This window comes from Centroberyx gerrardi, chromosome 4 (genome assembly GCF_048128805.1).
Source record: "Centroberyx gerrardi isolate f3 chromosome 4, fCenGer3.hap1.cur.20231027, whole genome shotgun sequence".
Lineage (NCBI taxonomy): Eukaryota > Metazoa > Chordata > Actinopteri > Beryciformes > Berycidae > Centroberyx > Centroberyx gerrardi.
The window spans coordinates 13,081,475-13,105,373 of NC_136000.1; the positions used below are offsets into that span (position 1 = coordinate 13,081,475).

The 23,899-nt window shown below is 41.0% G+C and overlaps 2 protein-coding genes across 4 annotated transcripts; both read left to right on the plus strand.

Moving 5' to 3' along the window:
• Positions 1 to 71: 71 nt before the first annotated feature.
• On the plus strand, positions 72 to 8,132 carry LOC139909516 (uncharacterized). Its single transcript, XM_078283207.1, has 16 exons — positions 72 to 446; positions 1,487 to 1,538; positions 1,650 to 1,667; positions 1,753 to 1,824; positions 2,380 to 2,472; positions 2,848 to 2,994; positions 3,264 to 3,344; positions 3,465 to 3,635; positions 4,177 to 4,356; positions 4,948 to 5,124; positions 6,084 to 6,227; positions 6,547 to 6,633; positions 7,031 to 7,093; positions 7,180 to 7,305; positions 7,396 to 7,546; positions 7,632 to 8,132. The coding sequence occupies exons 1-16, from the start codon at positions 108 to 110 to the stop codon at positions 8,092 to 8,094; spliced, it is 2,364 nt and encodes a 787-aa protein (XP_078139333.1). The 5' UTR covers positions 72 to 107; the 3' UTR covers positions 8,095 to 8,132.
• A 4,892-nt stretch (positions 8,133 to 13,024) lies between these two features.
• Positions 13,025 to 23,396, plus strand: clpxb (caseinolytic mitochondrial matrix peptidase chaperone subunit Xb). Of its 3 annotated transcripts, none has more exons than XM_071896642.2 (15): positions 13,026 to 13,370; positions 13,950 to 14,021; positions 14,749 to 14,909; positions 15,038 to 15,152; positions 16,479 to 16,633; positions 16,755 to 16,914; positions 17,410 to 17,451; positions 18,249 to 18,425; positions 18,571 to 18,735; positions 20,013 to 20,101; positions 20,757 to 20,921; positions 21,041 to 21,340; positions 21,672 to 21,764; positions 21,850 to 21,956; positions 22,085 to 23,396. In XM_071896642.2, the coding sequence occupies exons 2-15, from the start codon at positions 13,967 to 13,969 to the stop codon at positions 22,173 to 22,175; spliced, it is 1,875 nt and encodes a 624-aa protein (XP_071752743.1). In that variant the 5' UTR covers positions 13,026 to 13,370; positions 13,950 to 13,966; the 3' UTR covers positions 22,176 to 23,396. The 3 variants fall into 3 exon arrangements, with proteins under 3 accessions (XP_071752745.1, XP_071752743.1, XP_071752744.1); XM_071896643.2 differs by lacking the exon at positions 13,026 to 13,370 and adding an exon at positions 13,519 to 13,561; XM_071896644.2 differs by lacking the exon at positions 17,410 to 17,451 and having other exon boundaries at positions 13,025 to 13,370.
• Positions 23,397 to 23,899: the final 503 nt, after the last annotated feature.

The following is a 23,899-nucleotide window of genomic DNA, read 5'->3' on the forward strand; positions in this document are numbered from 1 at the left end:
CTGTCTCATGTGTTGGCATGCGTTCAGATATCTGCTGTATGTACTTGTGAATGTCAGAGAGTCTGGATCACTCTGCGCTGGAGGACCGGGGGAAAAGGGGAACAAGCATGAAGGAGGGGAGTAGCGTCGTTCTTCCGCGGGCTCTGGTGGCGCTGCTGGTGGGGATGTGTGCGCTGCTGGTCCTGAGCTCCGCCGGCTTGGTGTTCCTGCTGGTTCAGCACGGGGAGGTGACAGGCGAGCTCGTCAGGCTGGACGCCCGGGTGCAGGTGCTGTCACTGAGCTGCGGGCTGCGGGCGGGAACCCTCGGGACCGCCGAGCCGGGAGAGGCAGGGCGGCCGGAGGCGAAGCTCCACCGCAGCAGAAGGAGCCGGGGTGGAGAACCAATACACAGCCATGGCAAAGAGGAGAAGGACATGCTGATGATGATGACGTACTCCATGGTCCCTGTAAGATACTAATCCGCTTCATAATAGGCTCAAAGTGTTCTAAAGTGGTGGCTGTTTGTCTGAATTTCAGAAATGATTTATTATGCAACCCTGTAAATGTGGAAAAAGAAATGCGTGAATTTGTGATCACTGTCATTGTGAGAGAGAACACGACATGACGTATTTTCACTCTCATCTTTTAAAGAAACATTTCCTGTCTTTCCCCGTTTTGGATCAGAAAAAAATGTCCATTTGATGCAAAGAATAATACTCTGAAATCCAAGAATCTGCTGCAGTGATTAAGAAGGGCTCTGGTCTGTTTTTCCACTGAGTGTTTCCTGGGGAAGCAGCATGAGCAGTGGAGCGTGGCTGCTGCCTGGTCCTCCCTCTGCCACACTCACGTCCTCTGGGAACTGGCATCGCTTCAGAGGCTCCTGCCCAGTCTTTTGAGAAGGAGGCCAACACAGTTATCAGTGATACAAGTATTAGACCAACAGAGTTACAAACTGCTCATAGGATTGACATATGGGAATCATGTTTAGGTTACAAACAAAATGCTTTTAAAAACCTGAGGATTAAATAAAGAAAAAAAGAAAAGGAAATGCACAGAATAATTATAACAGTAATAGCTATTTGTTCAAGTAAAAGCAAGCCTAAAGAAGTGGATTTCCAGGTTTTTCCAGGTGATTAAAAGACAAATTCTAATTTTGGAAAGGCTCCTCTAGTTGTACTGCACACCTGCCTTAACATGTTTGTCCAGATGTAGATTGAAACTGAAAGCGGTTTACTACAGTTTTGGAGCGCTAACAGTTGGCCCAGTAATAGTAACTTCAGACTTACTGGTTAATGTAAGAAACAGACTTCCAATTCCAAATATGCAAAAAAACATTAATGTCAAATGGAAAGTTGCTTCACATTTCACTTGGGTCTACAGACAGGTAGAGCTGGGTATCACCAGCATAACAGTGGAAACTAATATTAATCGCATTCTCTTGGTTAATCGGTAAGTGATTAAATTTCCAATTCACCTGACTTTGTGTCTCTGTTTTGCTTTATTTCAGCTCAAAGTCTTTGTAGATCTATGCAACAGCTCCAGAGGGATTTGTTTAACAGGTACATTTAAAATATTATCATTATAAATATGCTCTGTGTGCTGATAACTGTCCTTCGTGCTTCATTGATATGCTTTGTGTAAAATATTCCTCAATATTTCTCTCATTACAGGCCCGCCAGGACCTCCAGGTAAAACCAGACATTTTAATTGACTTATCATCTACCTAAAGTTAGTGTGGAATATGTTTACTACACCCACAACACTATTGCTTAGGTTTGCGTGGGCAAGGCGGGTTACCAGGACCACAGGGAGCGCCTGGACTGGAGGGCAGACGAGGAAAAAAGGGTAAGAGCTGTTACCCTGGGACTGTGTAGTAGAGCTTTGATAGGATACACCTGTAGACAACACCTGTGTAGAAGTAAACACTAGAAGAGACAAATCCACCCTGAAACAGAATTCACACATAAATCCAACAACCTCGGACTATTCAACCTGTTTCGTAACAACTCTTCTGAAACACATACATACACACACACACACACACACACACACACACACACACACACACACACATAGTAATCAGTTTTGCCACCAAGAGACACTTTCTATGGTTGCTCCATTGGCAATAAATGGGAGATTGATTTCCGAGGCCTATGTGTCATTCATTCATGCCTCATTCATTGGGTCATCTCAGTGTCTCTCGATGACGTCACCGCTTGGCTCCGTTGTATTTAGCATTGAGAGAAAGTTACATCATGTGCACAAATCTAAGCTCATCTCTTCAAAATCATAGGATTGACATATGGGAATCCTGTTTAGGTTGGATTTCCATTTTAACACCTAAATCAACTCAGTTCTTTGGATTGGTGGTTAACTTCTGTTGATGCCTTAACTGTCCAGGAGCCCCTGGTGAAAGGGGAGAGCCGGGACCTAAAGGAGACGCTGGGCCGCCGGGACAGAAAGGCGACACCTCCAACGATGTTCTCACTGAGGGTAAGAGATGACTGTGTGCCCTACCTGACAAGAATGACATGATTGACAGGGAGGTGACATCACAGCCTCACAGCGCTATCAAGCTCAGTCAGTCAGTCAGTCAGACTCGCTCTACTATTCACTCCATTATGAAACAACACTTTAATTGTTTATGATTGAGTATACATAGATGCTTTTCTTTTTTATTTTCAGCTGAATTTTTTAATTGTCACAAATCAGTGTTCATAGGTGTGAGTATATTCACATCTTAATCCACCTATTAGCCCAGATTAGCCCTACCTCCTGATAATTTACTAATTTTGACGACCCTGTGTGATTGATCAGTGTGGTTCAGCAGCTCAGTCTACCATGTGTGAGTTGTCTCTGTGTTTGAAGGTCCTCCTGGTCCGAGGGGTCCACCTGGTCCTGCAGGCCCGCCCGGGCCTCCTGGACCGCCCGGCCCGCCCAGTCCCTCTGGGCCCTCAGAGGAAATGAGAAACAGGACCATCAGAGCACACATCCATCAGACCAACATGCCTGTGGGTAGGAACCTTCCTCTAGATTCCTCAGTTGATGGTGAATCAACATGTTTCATATTTACTACCAGATACCTAATTATAACTCATTCAAAAGCAATGACCCTTTATCAGTCAAATTTCAAAATTATCTCAGTCCTTCCATAAAATCAAAATTGTGTTGATTGTATATTGGTTAAATGATTTAACTTCCATATGCATTTTGATATCATTCATTATTGATATCATAATTAAGTCAAAAAAGTTCACATAAGTTACATTTCTGTTTCTTCTCAGCTTCATCTCACCCTCTCCTGGCGGACACCTTGAATGAAACCAACACAGAAAATATTAGCAGCTCGCCGATTAACATGACTGGTAGGAAATCATTTATTATTTAAATGAAACATATAACAACATATAATGATTTGGAATATAGACTGCTTGTGATTTAGGGTCCCAGTCCCACCTACCTGAACCTCATCTTTCTTTCCACAGAGTCACCATCACCATCATCATCATCATCATCACCATCATCATCACCATCATCACCATCATCATCACCATCGCCATCACCATATCCAGCCGATGACGCCGCTGATGTCTGGAATGTGACTCACTCTGATAAACTTCAAACTTCTGATCTTCTACACACAAATATGGAATCTGGTAGGCGGCCATTTTGAGTGGTGGGATGATTTCTCTTCATTGATTTTATTGAACATTTATTGAAATTTTTTTATTCCACAGTAATTCTAAATTATTTCCTACCATCCTACATAATACATACATATTATGTTTATGACTAAAGTTAAAAAAACAGAAGTGCCTGCGTAGGATCAGGTTTAGGCTTGGTTACTTGTTTCTTGTTTGATATAAAAATGGATTAAATGGATAAAAGAGGACAATGTCTTGTTATGTTGACATGAAATTGTGATATTTGCGAAAATTATAACTTATTGACTGACCAGTGACACCTTGAATGAAACCAACAAAGAAAATATTAGCAACTCGCCAATTAACATGACTGGTAGAATTTAAATATAAAGCATATCACAACATATAATGTGAATTCATCATTTGGAATATAGACTGCTTGTGATTTAGGGATTCAAATACCTCTTCAAAGGTATTTGCATAATTTTTTATTCTCAATATGTCTGATGTCTGTACAGTCCCACCTACCTGAACCTCATCTTTCTTTCCACAGAGTCACCATCACCATCATCACTATCACCATCACCATCATCATCACCATCACCATCATCATCATCATCATCATCACCATCATCATCACCATATCCAGCTGATCACACCGCTGATGTCTGGAATGTGACTCACTCTGAGAAACTTCAAACTTCTGAACTTCTACACACAAATATGGAATCTGGTAGGCGGCCATTTTGAGTGGTGGGATGATTTCTCTTTATTGATTTTATTGAAAAATGTTTATTCCACAGTAGTTTCAGTACGCTCTTTAATCCCATAGCCTTGTTTAATATGAGCTAGGAATGTAACAATATGACCTGGTTCAATAGCCTACATAATATTATGTTTATGACTTAAAAAACAAAGTTAAAAATAAAACAAAAGTGCCTGTGTAGGATCAGGTTTAGGCTTGGTTACTTGTTTCTTGTTTGATATAAGAGATTGAATGGATAAAAGAGGACAGTTTCTTATGTTGGCATGAAATTGTGATATTTGAGAAAATTATAACTTATTGACTGACCAGTGACACCTTGAATGAAACCAACACAGAAAATATTAGCAACTCACCAATTAACATGACTGGTAGGAAATCATTTAGAATTTAAATAAAACATATCACAACATATAATGTAAATTCATCATTTGGAATATAGACTGCTTGTGATTTAGGGATTCAAATACCTCTTCAAAGGTATTTGCATAATTTTTGATTCTCAATATGTCTGATGTCTGTACAGTCCCACCTACGTGAACCTCATCTTTCTTTCCACAGAGTCACCATCATCATCATCACTATCACCATCACCATCACCATCATCATCACCATCACCATCACCATCACCATCATCATCATCACCATCACCATATCCAGCTGATCACACCGCTGATGTCTGGAATGTGACTCAGAAACTTCAAACTTCTGAACTTCTACACACAAATATGGAATCTGGTAGGCGGCCATTTTGAGTGGTGGGATGATTTCTCTTTATTGATTTTATTGAACATTTTCATTCCACAGTAGTTTCAGTACGCTCTTTAACCCCATAGCCTTGTTTAATATGACCTATATCAACTCATGACCTGGTTCACTAGCCTACATAATATTATGTTTATGACATAAAAAACACAGTTAAAAATAAAATCAAGGTGTCTGCGTGGGATCAGGTTTAGGCTTTGTTACTTGTTTCTTGTTTGATATAAAAATGGATTAAATTGATAAAAGAGGACAATGTCTTGTTATGTTGGCGTGAAATCGTTTTGCGAAAATTATAACTTATTGACTGACCAGTGACACCTTGAATGAAACCAACACAGAAAATATTAGCAACTCGCCAATTAACATGACTGGTAGGAAATCATTTAGAATTTAAATAAAACATATAACACAGAGGTGGGGACTCGAGTCACATTACTTGGACTTGAGTCAGACTCGAGTCACAGTTTTAATTGCTTGAGACTTGACTTGGGTTCTGATGACTTGGGATTTGACTTTGACTTGTACTTTGATGACTTGAAAAGGTTTCTAAAGTCTTAACAAGAGATCTTATGTTTGTGTAAATGACTTGGATTGAAAGTGATGAGATTTGTTCCACCAGACGACTGAATTTAAATTCTGTTTTCTGAATTTGTATGGAATGATTGAATTTATTCAAGTTGAAACTGATTATAGAAATCAAACTCATCCTATTAAAACCATATTGCATTGAAAAGTCCTAGATATTTAGTTTTTTGGTAGAATTTAAATATAAAGCATATCACAACATATAATGTGAATTCATCATTTGGAATATAGACTGCTTGTGATTTAGGGATTCAATACCTCTTCAACGGTATTTGCAAAATTTTTCATTCTCAATGTCTGATGTCTGTACAGTCCCACCTACCTGAACCTCATCTTTCTTTCCACAGAGTCACCATCACCATCATCATCATCATCATCATCATCATCATCATCATCACCATATCCAGCTGATCACACCGCTGATGTCTGGAATGTGACTCACTCTGAGAAACTTCAAACTTCTGAACTTCTACACACAAATATGGAATCTGGTAGGCGGCCATTTTGAGTGGTGGGATGATTTCTCTTTATTGAACATTTTTTATTCCACAGTCATTTCAGTACGCACTTTAACCCCATAGCCTTGTTTGATATGAGCTAGGAATGTAACAATATGACCTGGTTCAATAGCCTACATAATATTATGTTTATGACTTAAAAAACAAAGTTAAAAATAAAACAGAAGTGCCTGTGTAGGATCTAGTTTAGGCTTGGTTACTGAAAGGTGCTGCACCACAACATCTATAGAATCTGTGAAAATTATATAACATCATTCTCCATTCAGTTCAGCTGCATCTTTCTTCTATATAGCCTCACCGTCTGCATATCCGGTCCAAAACAGTGACACCTTCAATGGAACTGACAGTGAAAACATTATTGACACACACATGAAAAGTGGTAAGAAAATACCATCTGTATATTTTGTATCAGTATTGATTAATTCACATTTGTGTTTCATTTCAATAGTTTTTCTCTCCCCTGAAAAACCATCCACTGTCTTCAATAAATATGCAGATTCAAATATTTCCTTTATTCCTAGATTTATTGAAATACATTACAAATGGTGTGATTTAGATGCACTTTCCATAATAATAATAATAATATATTGTACTGTTTACGTATTACATTGGCTGTAGATAGAACAACCATCCAAAAAAAAAGTCCAGTTAGTCCAAGGCTGGATCAATAAACTGACTGTCCTTGATGGTAATAGTTGAAGTGAACAACAAAGTTTTTATTTAGAGCTCTGTAACAGTGAAAATATGAATTTGCCATTTTCTCATTATTGCTTTAGCCTTATCTTATCCACTCCAGAACAATGACATGTTGAATGAGACAGAGAGCTGGACAAAACCTGGTAAGAAAATACGTAGTACCAGATCTATCTATCTATGCACCGAAACATTCATTCAAATACTGAAGAAGTTGTTTCTATCCATCTAGAATGCATTATCAAAACTATAACATGTTTTGAGAAAGTCACCAAAATGGAAAGTACGTTTGGAGCCTGGATGGCAGACGCAGCCCGGCTGAACGAAGACCGATCCTGGCTGGCGGAGCATTTCTCAGGTGTCCTGCAGAGCAAATGCACATCAGCCCTTCTTCAACAGAATTGAGTGACTCTTTGTGGATTTAACATATAAACTTTTCCCGGCCCAGGTCGAGTTATGGTGGAATACAAGAACATTTCTGCCTCTCTGAATACCAGCAAGAAGAGCATAGACATCAAGAAGTTCTACCAGGGTTGTGGTCACATCATCTACAACGGGGCCTTTTACTTCCACAGAGCAGGAACAAGCAAACTTTTAAAGTAAGTGCTTGTGTTGCACATATAACATAAGACTTTGTACACGCAGCTTATAAATGTACTCATTATCAATGTTTTGATTTCACAGGTTTGACCTAGGGACCAGGAGGACAAACACTCTGATAATGGAGAACACCAGATACCATAACCTGGCTTATCTTTTCCACAACTCAAAGACATATTTCAAGTTTGCTGCGGATGAAAATGGACTGTGGGTCATCTTTGCATCAAACTCTGATGACACTGTAATGGTTGCTAAGCTAAATCATGAGACATTTTCTGTGGTGTCTGTCATTAACACTGCCTACCCTACCATGAAAGCTGGAAATGGCTTCATTGCATGCGGGGTACTGTATATCACTGATGACAGAGACAGAAGAGTTACATATGCCTTTGATTTGAAGAAAGAGAACTCTTTTGATGCAAGTTTTGATTTAAGGCCAGCTAATGGCATCCTGGCTATGCTGTCATACTATCCCAAAAAACAGCTTTTGTACATGTGGGAGAACAGCGGTGTGAAAACCTGCAAAGTTAATTTTACACTGGATTAAAAATAATTTCAACCCTTGTGAAAGGATTAATGAGGGGATTTGCAAAGTCTCAGTTGGTTTTACTTCGATTTCATAAAACCATCCCATTATTTTGTTACAGGAGGAAGTTAAAAGTTGAGACTTAATAGGTTTCACTGTCTATTAATTGCAATAAGTTTGTGATCCATTGATCAGATCAATGGGATTTCAAGATTAGATGAAACTTTAGTGATCCCTGTGGGGAAACTGGGTCATTGCAGCAGCAAAGAAAAGGATTTGAGTTAAGAACAGAACAGAAAGAAAGCATGTATAAATAATTACAGCAAAAAAAAATATTCAGGATGATTCAACAAATAAATAAATGAAACATAAATAAATGTTAACAGATTAAGAAGCTGGCAGGTCAACAGATGTTTGCAGCTGTAGGAAATATTTTGCCCAGCAGTGTTTTGACACAGTGTGGAATAAAGACATGTGACCGTGTGACTTCATAAATGTTCAACAGTTCGCTGAGCAGCTGTGCCAGCCAAAGGTCACTGCACACTTTTGGGGCTGAATCACCCATCACAGCTGCTTAGTCAGTGCCTTGGTCCTCTCGGAATTAATATAAATTTAGGTGTGACCTTTGACCCCCATTGTAAATTTGACACACATGTCAAATCTGTGATCCACACCTGTTTCTTTCATTTACGAAATATTGCCAAAATTAGATCTGCTGTGCCTTTCCAGGAGCTGGAAATACTAATTCATGCCCTTGTGTTGTCTTGCATCAATTACTATAATGTACTTTTTACCTGCCTCAACCAGACCACCATTGCTCGGCTGCAATTGGTCCAAAATGCTACTCTGTTTTGGCTCCCGGATTATGGAACTGCTTACCTACCTCCATTCGCACAGCTAATTCAGTCGACTGTTTTAAAAAACGCTTAAACTCATCTTTTTACCTGGCTTATAGTTTACTCCTTTATTGTTGAGGCAGGTAAATGTTTGCTTGCACTGTTTTAAGCCTTGTTTTAATGTACGGGTCATCCCATTTTTATTGCTCCCTGTGTTCCTTTTACCATTTGTATTTTGGTCTGCCTTCTTACATTTTATTGCTGATTTTTACCTGTGTATTTTTTTTGTGCTTACTGGTGCTGCTCTAATCTGCATTGAAGTACCTTTTAGCTGGTACTGTACTGCATCACCTGAATGTTGTATGCTCTTTTATTTATTTTATTTATATTGTTTGTTTTTTATCATGTGAAGCACTTTGTGACCTCTCGTCTGAAAAGTGCTATATAAATAAAGTTTTACTTACTTAGTTATGACCAGGCCTCAAGTTATACTGCATCACTTCAGCAGTGAGGTTCCTACTGCCCAATTTTCTTTTGGAGTTTAGTGGGAAACATTGTACTTCTAAAACAGGGCTATTTTGTTGTCTTTAAGTAATCTATGACCTCTATTGGCTGCTAGTAGAAACTGCAATGACATCAGCTGTCTGCCCTACCTCTGCTCTAATTATATAGCTTACTCATCTTTACTGTGAAAACGTGGCTTTATTTATTTATGTTAATTGTGTTATGCCAGAGACCTGTTGATGTTGTTGCAATTCCCGTTGTTGCAGGTCAATAAAAGTTAGAGATTAGTTCATGCCCCTTTAAATTGTGGCATGATTGAAAAAAGATCATGAAATATCAACAGTGATAGTACACTTGCCTAGCGTGATTCCCTATGTACAGGGGCGTGTCTAGGGGGTGGCCTGGGGTGGCAAGGGCCACCCCTGAAATCTGACTGGCCACCCCAGGTGCCACCCCCAAATCCTTAGTTATGATTGACTGATGGGCATGTTAGAGGTGGGACCATCAAGCCACCGCATTGTTTTTTTTGTTGTTGTTGTTTTTTGTTCAAAACTATGCTCCTGTGTTCCAAGAAACATGCCTTCAAGCAACGGGAAGCAAAGAGAAAACCGGGATCTTTTAATGTGACCAAAAAAAGTATGTCTGACCAAACTGAATGGCAAACATGAATGCAGTACCTGAAGATAAAAACCAAGAGGTAATGTTAGTAGCCTAAATTTTTTATAAACATACAGTAGATAGTGATGCTTGGAAACATTATGGATAATTCTGGTTATTTTCAATCTGGGCCTTGTGTTTAAAAATTCATCACTTAATTCAGTGATTCTCAACCTTTTTCATATCAAGCACCCCTAATTCAGTCCACATTAGGGCCACGGACCCCCATTGGATTTGATTTTTTCTCTCGGACCCAAATCTGAGAATATTTTTATTGTTAGATACCATTTTGTCCAGAATTCCATGACTGTCTGTATTCTAGGCAGGTTGTAGAGGAAGAAAAGTATAGTTGCTTATAATGTTGACAATTGAAGAATTTACATTTACTCCATGTTTTTTCTCATTATTTTCTATTGGTTGTAATTATGGGCTGTGTCAGAGTCACATTTTCGAACATCACCCCCCGTATTGCAAAGTTAATATACCCATCTACATAAAACTTGAACAATATATTAACACTTCTTTTAGAGCTCCATTATATGAGTAAATTATTTTGGACTAAAATGTCAACTGGAACCTTTAAATTCCAAGGTCACAATGTGACTCCATGATAAGATAAATGTAGAGTAACATGGAAGCTCCATTTCCATTTCTGAGTTTGATCGTTTAGGAGAGAGAGAAGAGAAGGCCCTGTTTTTAACAGCATTTAAATAGAAAAACCACACAAACAATTGATAGTCTAGTTACGCATACACTATTGACTGTAGTGGAACTTACAAATCTCTACAGAAATACAACTATACAGGCAGCACATTATTTTAGATATCAGTGTTGATATCTTTTATTGAGGAAAAATACAAGGCAAAGCGTTTGTGGGAATTTGGGGGATGTAAGGGGGTGGTTGAAAATGGATGTAGGGGGGTTCTGTGTGTGTGTGTGTGTGTGTGTGTGTGTGTGTTGACAGTGAGTGGGGGATGTGAGGGGGTGGGGGGTTGGAAATGGATGCGTGATTGTGTGTGCGTGTGAGCACAGGTGTCAATGTGCTCACATTGAAGAATTGGAGGAGTCTTCGTTGGAAGTCGACTCCATCTTGTCCTCCTTGTTCTTCTTTTTCTCCTTGCGTTTCGGAGTAAGGGTATCAGCGAGTCTACACAGCAAGCTACGCTTCTTTTTCTTCTGCTTCTTCTCCAAAAGCTCATTGATGTCCCTCTCCAGAACAGCAATCTTATCCATCATCAAGCTTTTTGTCTTTGCCCACTCTTGGTCTTTCTCCTCCAGGGCCTGCTGGTTGTCAATTTTGGCCCTGAGGAGACCGGTCCTCTCCTCCTGCCACTGGAGGAGGCAGGAGGAGAGGCAGGCTCCTGGGCCTGGACTTGGGCCTGTTCCTGGGCCTGTTCATGGGCATGGACCTGGGCCTTGACCTGGATCTGTGCCTTTTCGTGGGCCTGTTCCTGGGCCTGGACTTGGGCCTGTTCCTGGACCTTTTCCTGGGCCTGTTCATGGGCATGGACCTGGGCCTTGACCTGGATCTGTGCCTTTTCCTGGGCCTGGACTGGGCCCTGTTCCTGGGCCTGTTTACGAGCATGGGCCCGAGCCTCGACCTGGATCTGTGCCTTTTCCTGGGCCTGTTCATGGGCATGGACCTGGGCCTTGACCTGGATCTGTGCCTTTTCCTGGGCCTGGACTGGGGCCTGTTCCTGGGCCAGTTTCTGGGCTTGGTCCTGTTCCTGTTCCTGGTCCTGGGCCTGTTCATGGGCATGGACCTGGGCCTGGGCCTGGACCTGGACCTGGACCTGGACCTGGATCTGTGCCTTTTCCTGGGCCTGTTCATGGGCAAGGACCTGGGCCTGGATGTGGACCTGTGCCTTTTCCTGGCCCTGTTCCTGGGCCTGGGACTTTTCCTGTGCCTGTTCCTGGGCCAGGCCCAGGAACATGAACTGGACCTGGTTCTGGGCAGAAGAGTCCAGGTCCATATATATATAATATAATATTAAATATAATATAATATAATATAAAAACAACTGAAGTCAGTGGGGACCAGTTCTTCAGAGTTCCAAATCTTAACTACAGCTGATTGATTTGCAACAAATAATGGTGTATAGGTCTTTCTATTCACAGTGTGATTGTTTGGCTGTTTTTGTTTTGGAACTCTAAAGAACAGGTCCCCATTGACTTCAGTTGTTTTGGAGAAGGCTGCTACGAAGTTGTGCTGGCAACCTCCCTGTGTGTTATATGGATTAACAAATTTCACCTGTGTTTCATTTGGCATGAGGGTGAGTAGATGATGACAGAATTTCCATTTTTGGGTGAACTATTCCTTTAACAATTCATCAATTTGCTGAGGACCCCCTGGAACCCCCTCATGGACACGTGGTGGTCCCCGGACCTCATGTTGAGAACCACTGACTTAATTCACTGGAGAGCTTTCACATCTCCAGATATGCAGGAACGGTTTGGTCCAATAGGTAGACTACAAACACAATCTCCAACAGTTGAATCCAAAAAGTGATTAAAACATGCCCTTTCAACACCCACACAGCAGTGGGACCTGCCTACATCCTTCCTAAATGCCACGCACAGTGTTGTCAAATGAGGAAAAACACAGTCGAATGATAGTTAAATTTGCTACCTCAGATTTCAGTGGCCATGACTTCTCGTCTGAGAAAGCGTTCGATTTAACTGTTTACACATTTACGAGGAGCACCCAATGCGACATAACTTCATTGTGGTTAACTCGTTAATTCGCCAGATTACGAGGATCATTGAACGCACCAGAATTCCTCCTCGCTCCTCCTAACAAAAGCTAATGGACTAGTAGATCTCAAAGATCTGGATAGGTGTGAAGTGCATAAGGATAAGGGAAGCTTCCATGATGCTTTCACTACATTACATTTATTAAATCGTAGAGATTATACTATGTAATCTCCATGGTTTAGGTACACACACATGTGTCACGGGTGTAGGGGCTAACGTTAGGGGCTTGTTTTGAAAGAGGGGAGGGCCCTTCCCCTGTCCCTAATACGTAATAAGGCCGAGAGAGAAAGCTAGCTAGCCGGGTTAACGTTAGCCGACCTACTTCATAACAGGAACGTTAACTTGCATCACTTTGGGTCTAGTCCCACCTGTGTAATAGCGTCCTGAAGGAGCTAACGCTATCTGATTCATGCGATAGGTGCTTAGTGACATTGGTATGACATACTGACCTGTTAAACTAAAGTAAAGGGAGTGAGCGATACAGTGACTTAGCAAAATTGTTGTTTCGAAGGAGCTGTCAAGACACGGTTGGTTTCATCGTGCCCTGTAAGTATCGCTAGCCAAACGTTGCCTCGTTGTTTGTTTGTGTAAAATTAGGCCTTTAGCTAGCTAAGTTAGCTTACATACCCAACTCTTAGCTATTGGTATTCACGCCGCTGGCTAAAGCCATTAATCTCAACGGCTATGCAACATTAGCGCTGCCTGTCCAGCCAGGACTGTTTGTCCTCCGGCATAAGGTGGCTCTGGCCTGGGCCTAACTCATTTTGGCACGGTGCCTGTGCATTTACGCTGTCTATTTTGTTTTTCTAATATTAGCGTTAGCTAGCAGGAGGAACTTAGCCGTGATAGCACAGACAACCTTTTTACATTTATGTGGGTATGTACGCTAGTTTTCAATAGTAGCTAACTACATCTTATGACATAAGTTACTATACCAATTTATGATTTACTTAACTGGTTAGCTAACGCTAACCGTGACGTTGAAGTTATGAAATGTTTATTCGGCCTCACTCACACTTCAGCCTTTCATTGGTTATGTTTGGCACAGCTAACTGCCAACTAATCTAGCCATTCTCTTCTCTGTCCACTATATTCACTTGGTTTTTTTTCCCTGTTTATTTTCAGGATTTTGAGCCAGAAGTATGTCCTGTCCATGCACTTCGGCTGCGAGATTGTTCTTAAATTCTGCGCACAGAGGTAAGAAAGGGAAAGAAAAGTGCGTTTCAGCGTTACAAAACTACCTGCCAGCTGGCTAAAGCTGCGTGACATTGTGGTATTTGCTGCTGCCCGTTAAGTAACGTAGGTCTCTAGCTAACACAGATAGCTGTTTGTTATGATATTTTTCCACGGTCATAATGTCAACGGCAGGTGGAAACGTCACTAACATTGTTTAGAATATAGCTAAGATAACGTCGTTACGTCAAACCTGCCTATCAGAGAACGGTACAGCTGTCACCTCGTTGTTACCGTAAAGGTTGTCTTTCTTCTCTGAGAAATATATTCAACAGAACGACACTTACAAATATCACGAGTAATAGTAAATGCAACAACTACAACACGTAACATTTAAGTATGGTTTGCTCCTCATGGCCCCAGCTGTGATCTTCTGCAGTTGATCAAGTTTGTAATGTGTCCTGCTGATAATGCCATAGACCTAGGCCATTATGTTGCCTTTTTTGACGCACCCGATATTTTGTGAACTAAGAAGACCACCATCTGTAGTAATATGTATAAATGATTTAAAGTGCTTATTTTCAATTGTGCTATGCGTAGAATTAGATGTGTATCCATGCTGGTCAGTTCTCATTCAAGTTCATCTCTGTGTAAAATTATATTTCAAATAATTGTATTATTTCCATTGATTTTAAACTTTTGTTTACAGATGTCAATATTGTAGTCAAAAGGGATGTCGTTCTTGTTACAGGATTGTCATGTTCCCGAATCCAGCTGTTCTCTCTGAGTAGACATGGGTCGAGGGAAACTCATTTACCTCCCCAGGTCCGGGTGAGGTCATTTTCAGAGACCGCTGTCTACTACGCCTCTAAAGATGGGACAACGAAGGACAGCGGAAGTGATGGTGGAAAGGTACTTTCCTGGGAGGGCAGAGTCTTATCTTTTCTATCCCACACCGTTTTGTACATGCAATAAATGGTAAAGAAATGTAATTTGTATGCTGATGCAGTTGTGTTTTTCTATTTTGTCCATTAACACAGAAAAGCATCAGCGAGGGAAAGAGACTGTCTGGCTCTGGAGGATCAGGCAAGGGGGGAAGCCAGCTCCGCTGCCCTAAATGTGGAGATCCCTGCACACATGTAGAGACCTTTGTATGTGAGTAATTTTAAGCAGGTTGGATACACATCTACCAATACACAGGATATGATGTAACCCTTGGTGGGTGTGAGAGATGTCATTGGGGTTATCAAACCTCCCATCACAGATGTTTTGTTAAATTAGGCCCACAACACCTTGAAAAGACAGGAAGTTACTGCATTCCAGCCCCCCCAAAAATGATAAATTACGTGTGCTGATATGTTTTCCATTTTCCATAAGTTCTGCCTTTCTCCAGCACCTGAGCCCAAATTGGGTTGGATGTGCATACTTCTACTTTAAGGCAAATTTAAAAAGTGGTGTTACGGTTTATTTCGTCTATTTTTACATGCCAGCTGGGTGGGATTCTCACAAAGGACAGCCCAAACGTTGAGCTAATCACAACAAAGTACTTGAATGTCAAAATAGTATTCTTTTCTATGATTGATAACTTTCACAACACTATTTAAATTGTCTGAAGTTGTAAACACTACTAATCCCGTACTACTCGATTTAAATAAATGCTGAGAATTATTTGTAATTGCTATTTGATTTGGTTCAGAATAGTGCTGGGCGATAAATCGATTTTATCAATTAATTCGAATTTATGGTTTAGGACGATGTGTAAAAATGAAAATCGAGTTTCACTTTAACCTGGGTAAATACGGCACGGAACCGCTCTCTGTCAGTCAAGCCTCACCGCTTCCCTGAGCTTCCACAGTTGATATTGCCCACTGAGATTTCCCCTCAGACACAAACACAGTATCAAGACGGCAGCACACGCTTCTACAAGTGAGGAGCTCGTTTCCAAAAAAGGCAGCGTCTCCTCAGTCGTTTGGAAGTGGTTCGGTTTTGCAACGTCCGACGTCGAGCAAACCGCTGTCCGTTGTAAAGTTTGTCTAAAGTCTGTGGCAACTAAAGGCAGCAGCGCGACAAATTTATTCCAGCATCTCCGACAAAGGCAGCAGCCGAGTGGAGAAGTGTGCGGCACTGCGAGACGCACGAGCTAGTGGCAGCCCCCAAACGGCTGCTAAAAACCAGCTAACATTAGTGACATCATTTTCCCGTGGGGTCCCTATGACAAGAAGGGACCCCGGTGGAAAGACATTACAGATGCGGTGGCGTTTCATATATTTTTCATACACTTATTTGAATAATGCCTTTGTCTTTTTTAGTTTGTTTTTAAGAAAAAAAAATCGATTACAATCGTAAATCGGGTGTAGGTGTGAAAAAAATCAGAGATTTTATTGTTAGGCCACATCGCCCAGCCCTAGTTCTGAGTTTCAGTCTCATTCATCACCAGGTAGTGAAATGTTTCAGTATTGAATATATTTTGTTCTTTTGTAGCATCAACACGATTTGTCAAATGTGAGAAATGCCACCACTTTTTCGTGGTTCTCTCTGAGACGGACTCTAAGAAGGGGCTAAACAAAGAGCCAGAATCTGCTGCTGAGGCTGTGAAGCTGGCATTTGCACAGAAACCTCCCCCTCCCCCGAAGAAGGTGAGAAATCGAAGCAAGAACCAATGTTTGCATGCTTTTAAATGACATGCATTGTAGGCGTTGCGCTTCCCGTTTGCCAAGAGTGACTTTATTAAGTATGGTTTAAATGCATTTATTTCAGATTTATGCTTACCTCGACAAGTACGTTGTTGGCCAGTCCTATGCAAAAAAGGTGTTGGCAGTTGCAGTGTACAATCACTACAAGCGCATCTACAACAACATCCCTGCTGGGAGTCGGCAGCAGGTGGAGGTGGAAAAACAGGCCTCTCTAACACCTCGTGGTCAGTATTGCTGTGGTTAAATACTTCACGTTTATTCTGCTATTTATTTGTGTAACCCTCCTTCAGTGTTGTATTTTAAGATAATTCTGCGATTGCTTGTATAAGAGTAACAGTAATTTTAATCCATTGAATTTTTCCTATTTTAGGAACTTTTTCAATGTAGTAATTTATCAAAGTGATGACATTTTTTTGGTGATTCTTTTTGATGCGCCCATACTGAAATAAATACTCGTCTAATCAAAGCAATTAAATCTGGGGAGTAACATTTTAAACAGATTATAGAATCTTGATTGGTTTAGTGCCAAGAGCCATTTACTAGAGATTGCAGCTGTGGCCTCAAAACATAACGTGACTTGTAGCATAACATCTGTATGATTTGGCATTTGTTCAATGAGTATCGTCCACAATTTGATAAACTTGTTTGCAGGATTGTATTGGTAATGAAGTAATGGTAATGATAATATTGATTTGAGAACTTTCATCCTCTCCCTGTAGAGCTAGAGATGAGAAGACGAGAGGATGAGTACAGATTCACAAGTAAGTGATTGGTCGTCCTTACTGTTATCTGGATATCACTGGCTATTTCAAAGTCATGTCACTTAATCAGCATTTTGTTCGGATGTTATTATCATGAGTTGCACAAATGCCAAAATGTACAGACCACTGTGGCTCTTGTTAGATCTTTGTATTGCCCTTTTCACCGTGACTTATTTCTAGTAATTTATTTACAGTGATGCTCTGGCTAAGGTATTAATTTATAAAATGATACAGCAGAAAATGATCTTTACTTATTAATCCCAGCACTCTCTAGGCAACCGCTTGACACCAAATGATACAGTATGTATTATATGAGTTGATAAAGCTCCAGTTCAGTTGCATTGACTGGAATTGGCTGATTACCATTTTGCCAGGTGTGGAAATGATCTACAGAAACTGTACCAGATAATCATACCTGTCATTCTTTTACTGGGGAGACAATACGATTAGGTGGCCCACTGACCTACATTTACATCTGTACGTCTGTTATTTCAGTGCAGCCCTCTTCACTTAGTAACTCCACACTTGCACTGACTAGGGCACATGTATTTATAGCCTGTACTGAAACTATTATTACCCACAATTTGGCACATATACACTCAATTACTGGCCACTTTAAATTGTACAATAACAAAGCACACGTAATGGTTCTAAGGGGTTCTAAAGAGAAACTTGGTGATTGGTGAAATTCCTCCTCTTTTGTTCCTACAAATGTTCTTATGTTTCATTCACTGAACACTTTGTACTCATGCAGCCAATCACAAAACTAAAACTTTGGTTGTGTCATGTGATTGCAGAACTGCTGCAGATTGCAGGGATCAGTCCCCATGGAAATGCCCTGGGAGCGTCCATGCAGCAGCAGGCTAGCCAGCAGGCTCCTCAGGAGAGGAGGGGCGGGGACGTCCTGGACTCCACCCACACCGACATCAAACTGGAAAAGAGCAACATTGTACTTCTAGGCCCAACTGGGTCAGGTAAGTGTTGTGTCAACATTGTTCCACATTGTACTGCTGCACAGTGACCCTTGTGCAATCATTAAAATGCACACTGTTATATATAGGTATGGTTTATTGCAAATATGGATTTGTCTTTTGTTATGCTGCCTCTGATTTTTCACAGGAAAGACATTGTTGGCACAGACGCTGGCCAAGTGTCTTGATGTTCCCTTTGCCATTTGTGACTGCACCACACTAACCCAGGCTGGATATGTGGGGGAAGACATTGAGTCAGTTATTGCCAAACTGCTGCAAGATGCCAACTATTCAGTGGAAAAAGCCCAGCAAGGTGGGTGGTAGGAACGAGTTTTTCATGTTTGAATCGTGCCATAATATTTGATGTTAACCTTTAATCAACCATAGACACAGATTACACCTGTTAGACCTTTCGAGAATGGGACACTTCTAATTTTAATGTGGGCATTATGAAATCATTGGACAATAAAGTGGTTTTTTTTTATTTATTGCAAATTTTTTTAGTGCAAATAGGTAACAATACAAAGAGGTCGGTCGGTCGCTCTGTTCACCACTTTATGGGTCACGTGGGCTGCAGGGAGTTAGACTGCAGACTCACAAGCGGGAGACCGAGTTCGATTCCTGGCAGAAACGCTTCCACAAAATTCAACATTGAGGAGCTGTTAGACTCTTAGTGTTGTTCTAATGTATTCTGTGTAAATCATCATAATCTGGGCCACATGTCAGTTCAGTGTCATTTCAGTTAAAACTGAAAATACTAGACATATATTGCGCTTGGCTATTATATGGATGGACATCTAATTTATCAATCACCAGAAACAGTCTATTTGAATTTAAACATTTCTTAGGATTTATATGTAGGCTATATGCTAAATAATTTGCATCAGCGATCAGGAATTGGATATAGGCGAATCTTAACGCTGGCTGCTCTCAGGTTGCTGCCATCGGACACAAGGCAGCCAGTGTAACAGGGTCAATTGACTTTAAAGGGAGCGTTCACTCGATGGTTGACGCCCGATGGCAATTCCTGTCACCCGATGGCTCCAGTGTAGCTTGTCTGTAAGGCTGACTGATAAAACCAACAATTGACAGTTACCAATGCAAGGTGTCGATGCAGAATTTCAGGCAAGCAGCAAATACACATAACATCATAAAGCTTCAATCATGGATATCCTCCTCCCTCTACCAACATTAAGGAGGCCTATGGCAGTAGGGATACCTGTTTTTCTTGACAGCAGTGAGACTGAGCTGCTGACCAGAGGGTACTACCTTAAAAACAGAATGTAAAGGAAGAGCACAGTCAGAGATAATGGCATTTGCTTTGTTTACCACCTGCCTGTTATGTCCCTGAGGCTACTAAACTATACTCCTGCTATCTTAATGGCCACCTTCACAAACTTCATTACAGTGGGCTTCCCTCTAATTATTTGTTGGTATGGTAATCTTGGTATTAAAGTCAGTACAGACATCGTTGTCCTTTTTAGCTTTTCATCCATTTACCATTCTCAGGCTAATTCTGAACATTAGTTGGTCACCAAAGCACTGAGTTTTGAATCGGAGTGTGACCATGTTCTTGCATTTCATGTACAGGTATCGTGTTTCTGGATGAGGTGGATAAGATTGGAAGTGTGCCTGGAATCCATCAGCTGAGAGATGTAGGAGGAGAAGGAGTCCAGCAGGTCTGTGTTCAACCTGTTTGACAAGAAGAAAACACCATTCTTGGAATTGGTTTATACAAGACAAGTAGGGGTGTTTGCACTCTTGACAAAAGGGCTTACCAAAAATGTAAGTCAGGTGCATAGGACAAGCAAACAATGAATGGGTTGAAGAAAGTAGCCCGCACACTGACAAAAAATACAAAAGAGGTTCCTCAGATGCAAAAAAAAGGGAAAATATTAATTTACATAGTGCCCAACAAAAAAGTGGCAGTGAACAAACAAAAGGTGAATGTTTCTGTCACAAGACCATCCTCAGCACCATAGAAAGACTCATTATGCAAAGACCTATTTATAGACTCCTCCTAAATCAGTGTGAGCCAATCAGAGAGACTTGTGGCAAACAGCGAGTGCCAACAATTCGTTAAGGCAGCCGAGGCCATAGCAAGTCTATACAATACGATATGAAATGTCATGGAATTGGTTTATACCCATCAAGCTCTGAGTGAAACTGAACAAAATGTATCTCACCAACATATTTTGTAAAATTTTGATTTAAAGCACAGCATTAGATTTCCTTTATTTATTTTTCCCTGATTTTTCTTTTCTTTTGATTTTGTTTCCCTTCCCTTGATGGATGTCCTGAACTTGTGTTCCCGTTCCCTCTCTCTCTTGTCAGGGCTTGCTTAAACTCCTGGAGGGCACGATCGTCAATGTTCCTGAGAAAAACTCCAGGAAACTGAGAGGAGAAACGGTGCAGGTGGACACAACGAACATCCTCTTTGTTGCATCCGGTGCCTTCAATGGACTTGACAGAATCATTAGCAGAAGAAAGAACGAAAAGGTAAGTGAAAAGCCCCCATATGTACCGACTGTCAGCAGACTAAGCTCTCTGTAGGTGCTAGATTAAACATGTCAACATTCCTGCCTCTAACTACTTCCCCGTGTTTTGTTGCTTTGCAGTATTTGGGATTTGGAACTCCCTCCAACCTGGGGAAAGGGCGGCGTGCGGCGGCGGCGGCAGACCTGGCCAACACCAGCGGTGAAACAGACACAGTGGCAGAGATTGAGGAGAAGGACAGGCTGCTGAGGCACGTTGAGGCCAGGGACCTGATTGAGTTTGGAATGATCCCAGAGTTTGTTGGCCGTCTTCCCGTGGTTGTGCCTCTGCACAGCCTGGATGAAGACACGCTGGTCCGAATCCTGACTGAGCCACGCAACGCCGTGGTGCCCCAATACCAGGCTCTCTTCAGCATGGACAAAGTAAGGGCTCTGCTATAGTGTATGCTACTGTACAATGTTAGAAGTGCAGGCAGAACGATGAGTAAAAGCAAAAAGAATTGGTTACACACCTGTAGCTAAACTAAGGGGCCACTTTACCCCCAGCACCACAACGAAGATGTTTGGTTATTTTTTCTCCTCTCAACACACCTGTAGCTCCAATGCTTTTACCAATTTTCAAATAGTTTTTCATCAGAGCTACAGATGTGGAACCACCTTTTTTGCTAGAGTGTTATCTACAAGTGCCTATTTATTTATATTTGACCTATAAGATGTCACAATTGTAATGAACATGTATTGGTTTTTGTTGCAGTGTGAACTCAATGTGACTCCAGATGCCTTGAGGGCTATAGCAAGGTTGGCCCTGGAGAGAAAAACCGGAGCTCGTGGGCTCAGATCAATCATGGTATGTGAACTCACCACAAGTATAACAAACTTATTTTTTTAATAGTACTGTTGACTCACGTGCCAGTATAAAATGTCTTTCACAGGAAAAGCTCCTTCTAGAGCCCATGTTTGAGGTGCCTCACTCTGACATCATGGCTGTAGAGCTGAACAAAGATGTCGTCCAAGGCAAATCAGAGCCCAGATACATCAGGTCAGTATTTCACAAAACGGGGCCGTGTGTCTTTCATGTTGGAGATCAGATTCCTTTAGCCCCAGCACACTGAGTCTCGGAAGTTATGCGGTGTGAAACCTGAACTAGAGTTTCCATTTGAATTTCAGAGCGCCGGCCAAGGAGTCGGCAGAAGAGGAATACGACTCGGGCATCGAGGAGGAGAACTGGCCTCGGCAGGCAGACGCTGCCAACAACTGAACCCCCTGTCATTAATTTCACCAAGTCCTAAAGACAGTGCAATCTAAAATCACTAGATTACCATGAACCTTTGGTGGATACAACTCTGGGTTCTTATTACAGCCCCTGACACCCTAACAACCATGTGGAAGATGTAGTAAAGGTAATGAAGGCTGCTGGTTCTCGCTGAGGAGTGTTTTCATGATGAACAAGGTTATGAGTGTGTAACAACCTTTGGTCCCGTGCATCAGATGTTAATTCTTTAGAGGTGCGCTCACAAGGTGGACCTTATAGAATATTTTCAATCTCTGGGGATTGTTAACATTTTATCTATCTAAAGATAATGCAATTTTATTATTGAAAGGATTCGTAGCTAGGTGATTTGTTTTCTCTTTTTTTGTGGTGATAGGTTGAAATGGCAAGGGAAGCAAATGGACATTATGGGATCATACTGTACACTTGAAAACAGGGAGCTGACAATGTGCAAATGTAATGTTTTCATGTTGCATACCACAAGTAATGCCTTATGTCATAAGGGCATGATATTCCATGAGCACATCAATATTTTGATGTTTTCTTCTTAACCACCATTTTAATAATGGTGTTCATAATTAAATCGGGCTGTAAATGTTGAGCTACATCACTTGGGTAGCATTTGTAAGCAGTTTGTATGACATGACCTCTAATTTGGAGAACATATTGTGTAAGTGTAATATACCAGCACCAGCACACTACACAAAGCAGGTGAAAGTAATGGTGACCTTTTAAACAGCCAGAATGGTTATTTTTCAGTGTTTTACTTCCTCTAGCCCACTCTTTAGGGAATGTATATGTGTTTACCTACAGACCTCTGTATCACAGGTTTAGATCAGAACAGCAAAACTAATTTTTTTTTTTGTGCTTGGCCCAGCGTTGGAATCTCACCTCACCTTTAGTGATGTAATGTCATGTTACTAAATGGTACCTCAATAGACATGTCTGTAATCGAGCCTCTGCTTCAATGTAATCATCAGACTGAACCATGCTGCTGTCCCCTTAAATGCTGTATGTGCTATAAAATGAGATTAGGTTTGTTCTCCCTTTGCTTTAAGTTCCCTTTGCTTTCAGTAAAGTTTAAAAACTGCTTTTCTCTCAGTTTTCAGAGGTCTGTTACAGAAGCTGTAAGCCCCCAAAGTTGTGACTCTTAAATTTATTGATGTGATTGTTTAAATATATAAATAAAATGTATATCTCTGTACAGAACCTTTTTTGTTGTTGTCCTTTACCCCAGAACATGTCTGCTATATGTGTACCTCGCACTCAGATCGGAACATTTTGCAGTTCAAATTCATTCGGTTACCATAAGTGAGGATGGTGGAATGATTCTAATACAAATTACATTTTCTCAGATGTCCACTACACATAAATCATGATGCAACAGAGAGTAGTAACACGACAGACATCACGTCATCACGTCAAGTTGCACTGTATTAGAACTGCCTCCCCTTACATAAGCAGGTAATCTCCGGAAAGGCAGAGTGCTCTCCCTCGTTTCCCAATACCTCAGCATTTTCCTAATCCCCCGTTCAACTCCTTAGCGGAATTAAGAAGGTACACTGTATCCAAAATGAGATCACCTTGCAACAAAGCACTTACATACATACAATACAATATTGAAACAACTTATGGCATTATAGCTTAGGTTGCAGATGTACTCATAGTAAAAGATACTAATATATTCACTATCAGTCCTGTTTTTGTTTTTG

What these genes read in the sequence shown, in the direction of transcription:
- LOC139909516 (XM_078283207.1), top strand. Translation starts at nt 108, where the DNA reads ATGAAGGAGGGGAGTAGCGTCGTTCTTCCGCGGGCTCTGGTGGCGCTG. An exon ending in ACACACAAATATGGAATCTG is followed by an intron (nt 3,636 to 4,176) that starts GTAGGCGGCCAT and finishes TTCTTTCCACAG; the next exon opens with AGTCACCATCACCATCATCA. An exon ending in GGAACAAGCAAACTTTTAAA is followed by an intron (nt 7,547 to 7,631) that starts GTAAGTGCTTGT and finishes TTGATTTCACAG; the next exon opens with GTTTGACCTAGGGACCAGGA.
- clpxb (XM_071896642.2), top strand. Translation starts at nt 13,967, where the DNA reads ATGTCCTGTCCATGCACTTCGGCTGCGAGATTGTTCTTAAATTCTGCG. An exon ending in GGATGAGTACAGATTCACAA is followed by an intron (nt 17,452 to 18,248) that starts GTAAGTGATTGG and finishes ATGTGATTGCAG; the next exon opens with AACTGCTGCAGATTGCAGGG. An exon ending in GAGGAGAAGGAGTCCAGCAG is followed by an intron (nt 20,102 to 20,756) that starts GTCTGTGTTCAA and finishes CTCTCTTGTCAG; the next exon opens with GGCTTGCTTAAACTCCTGGA.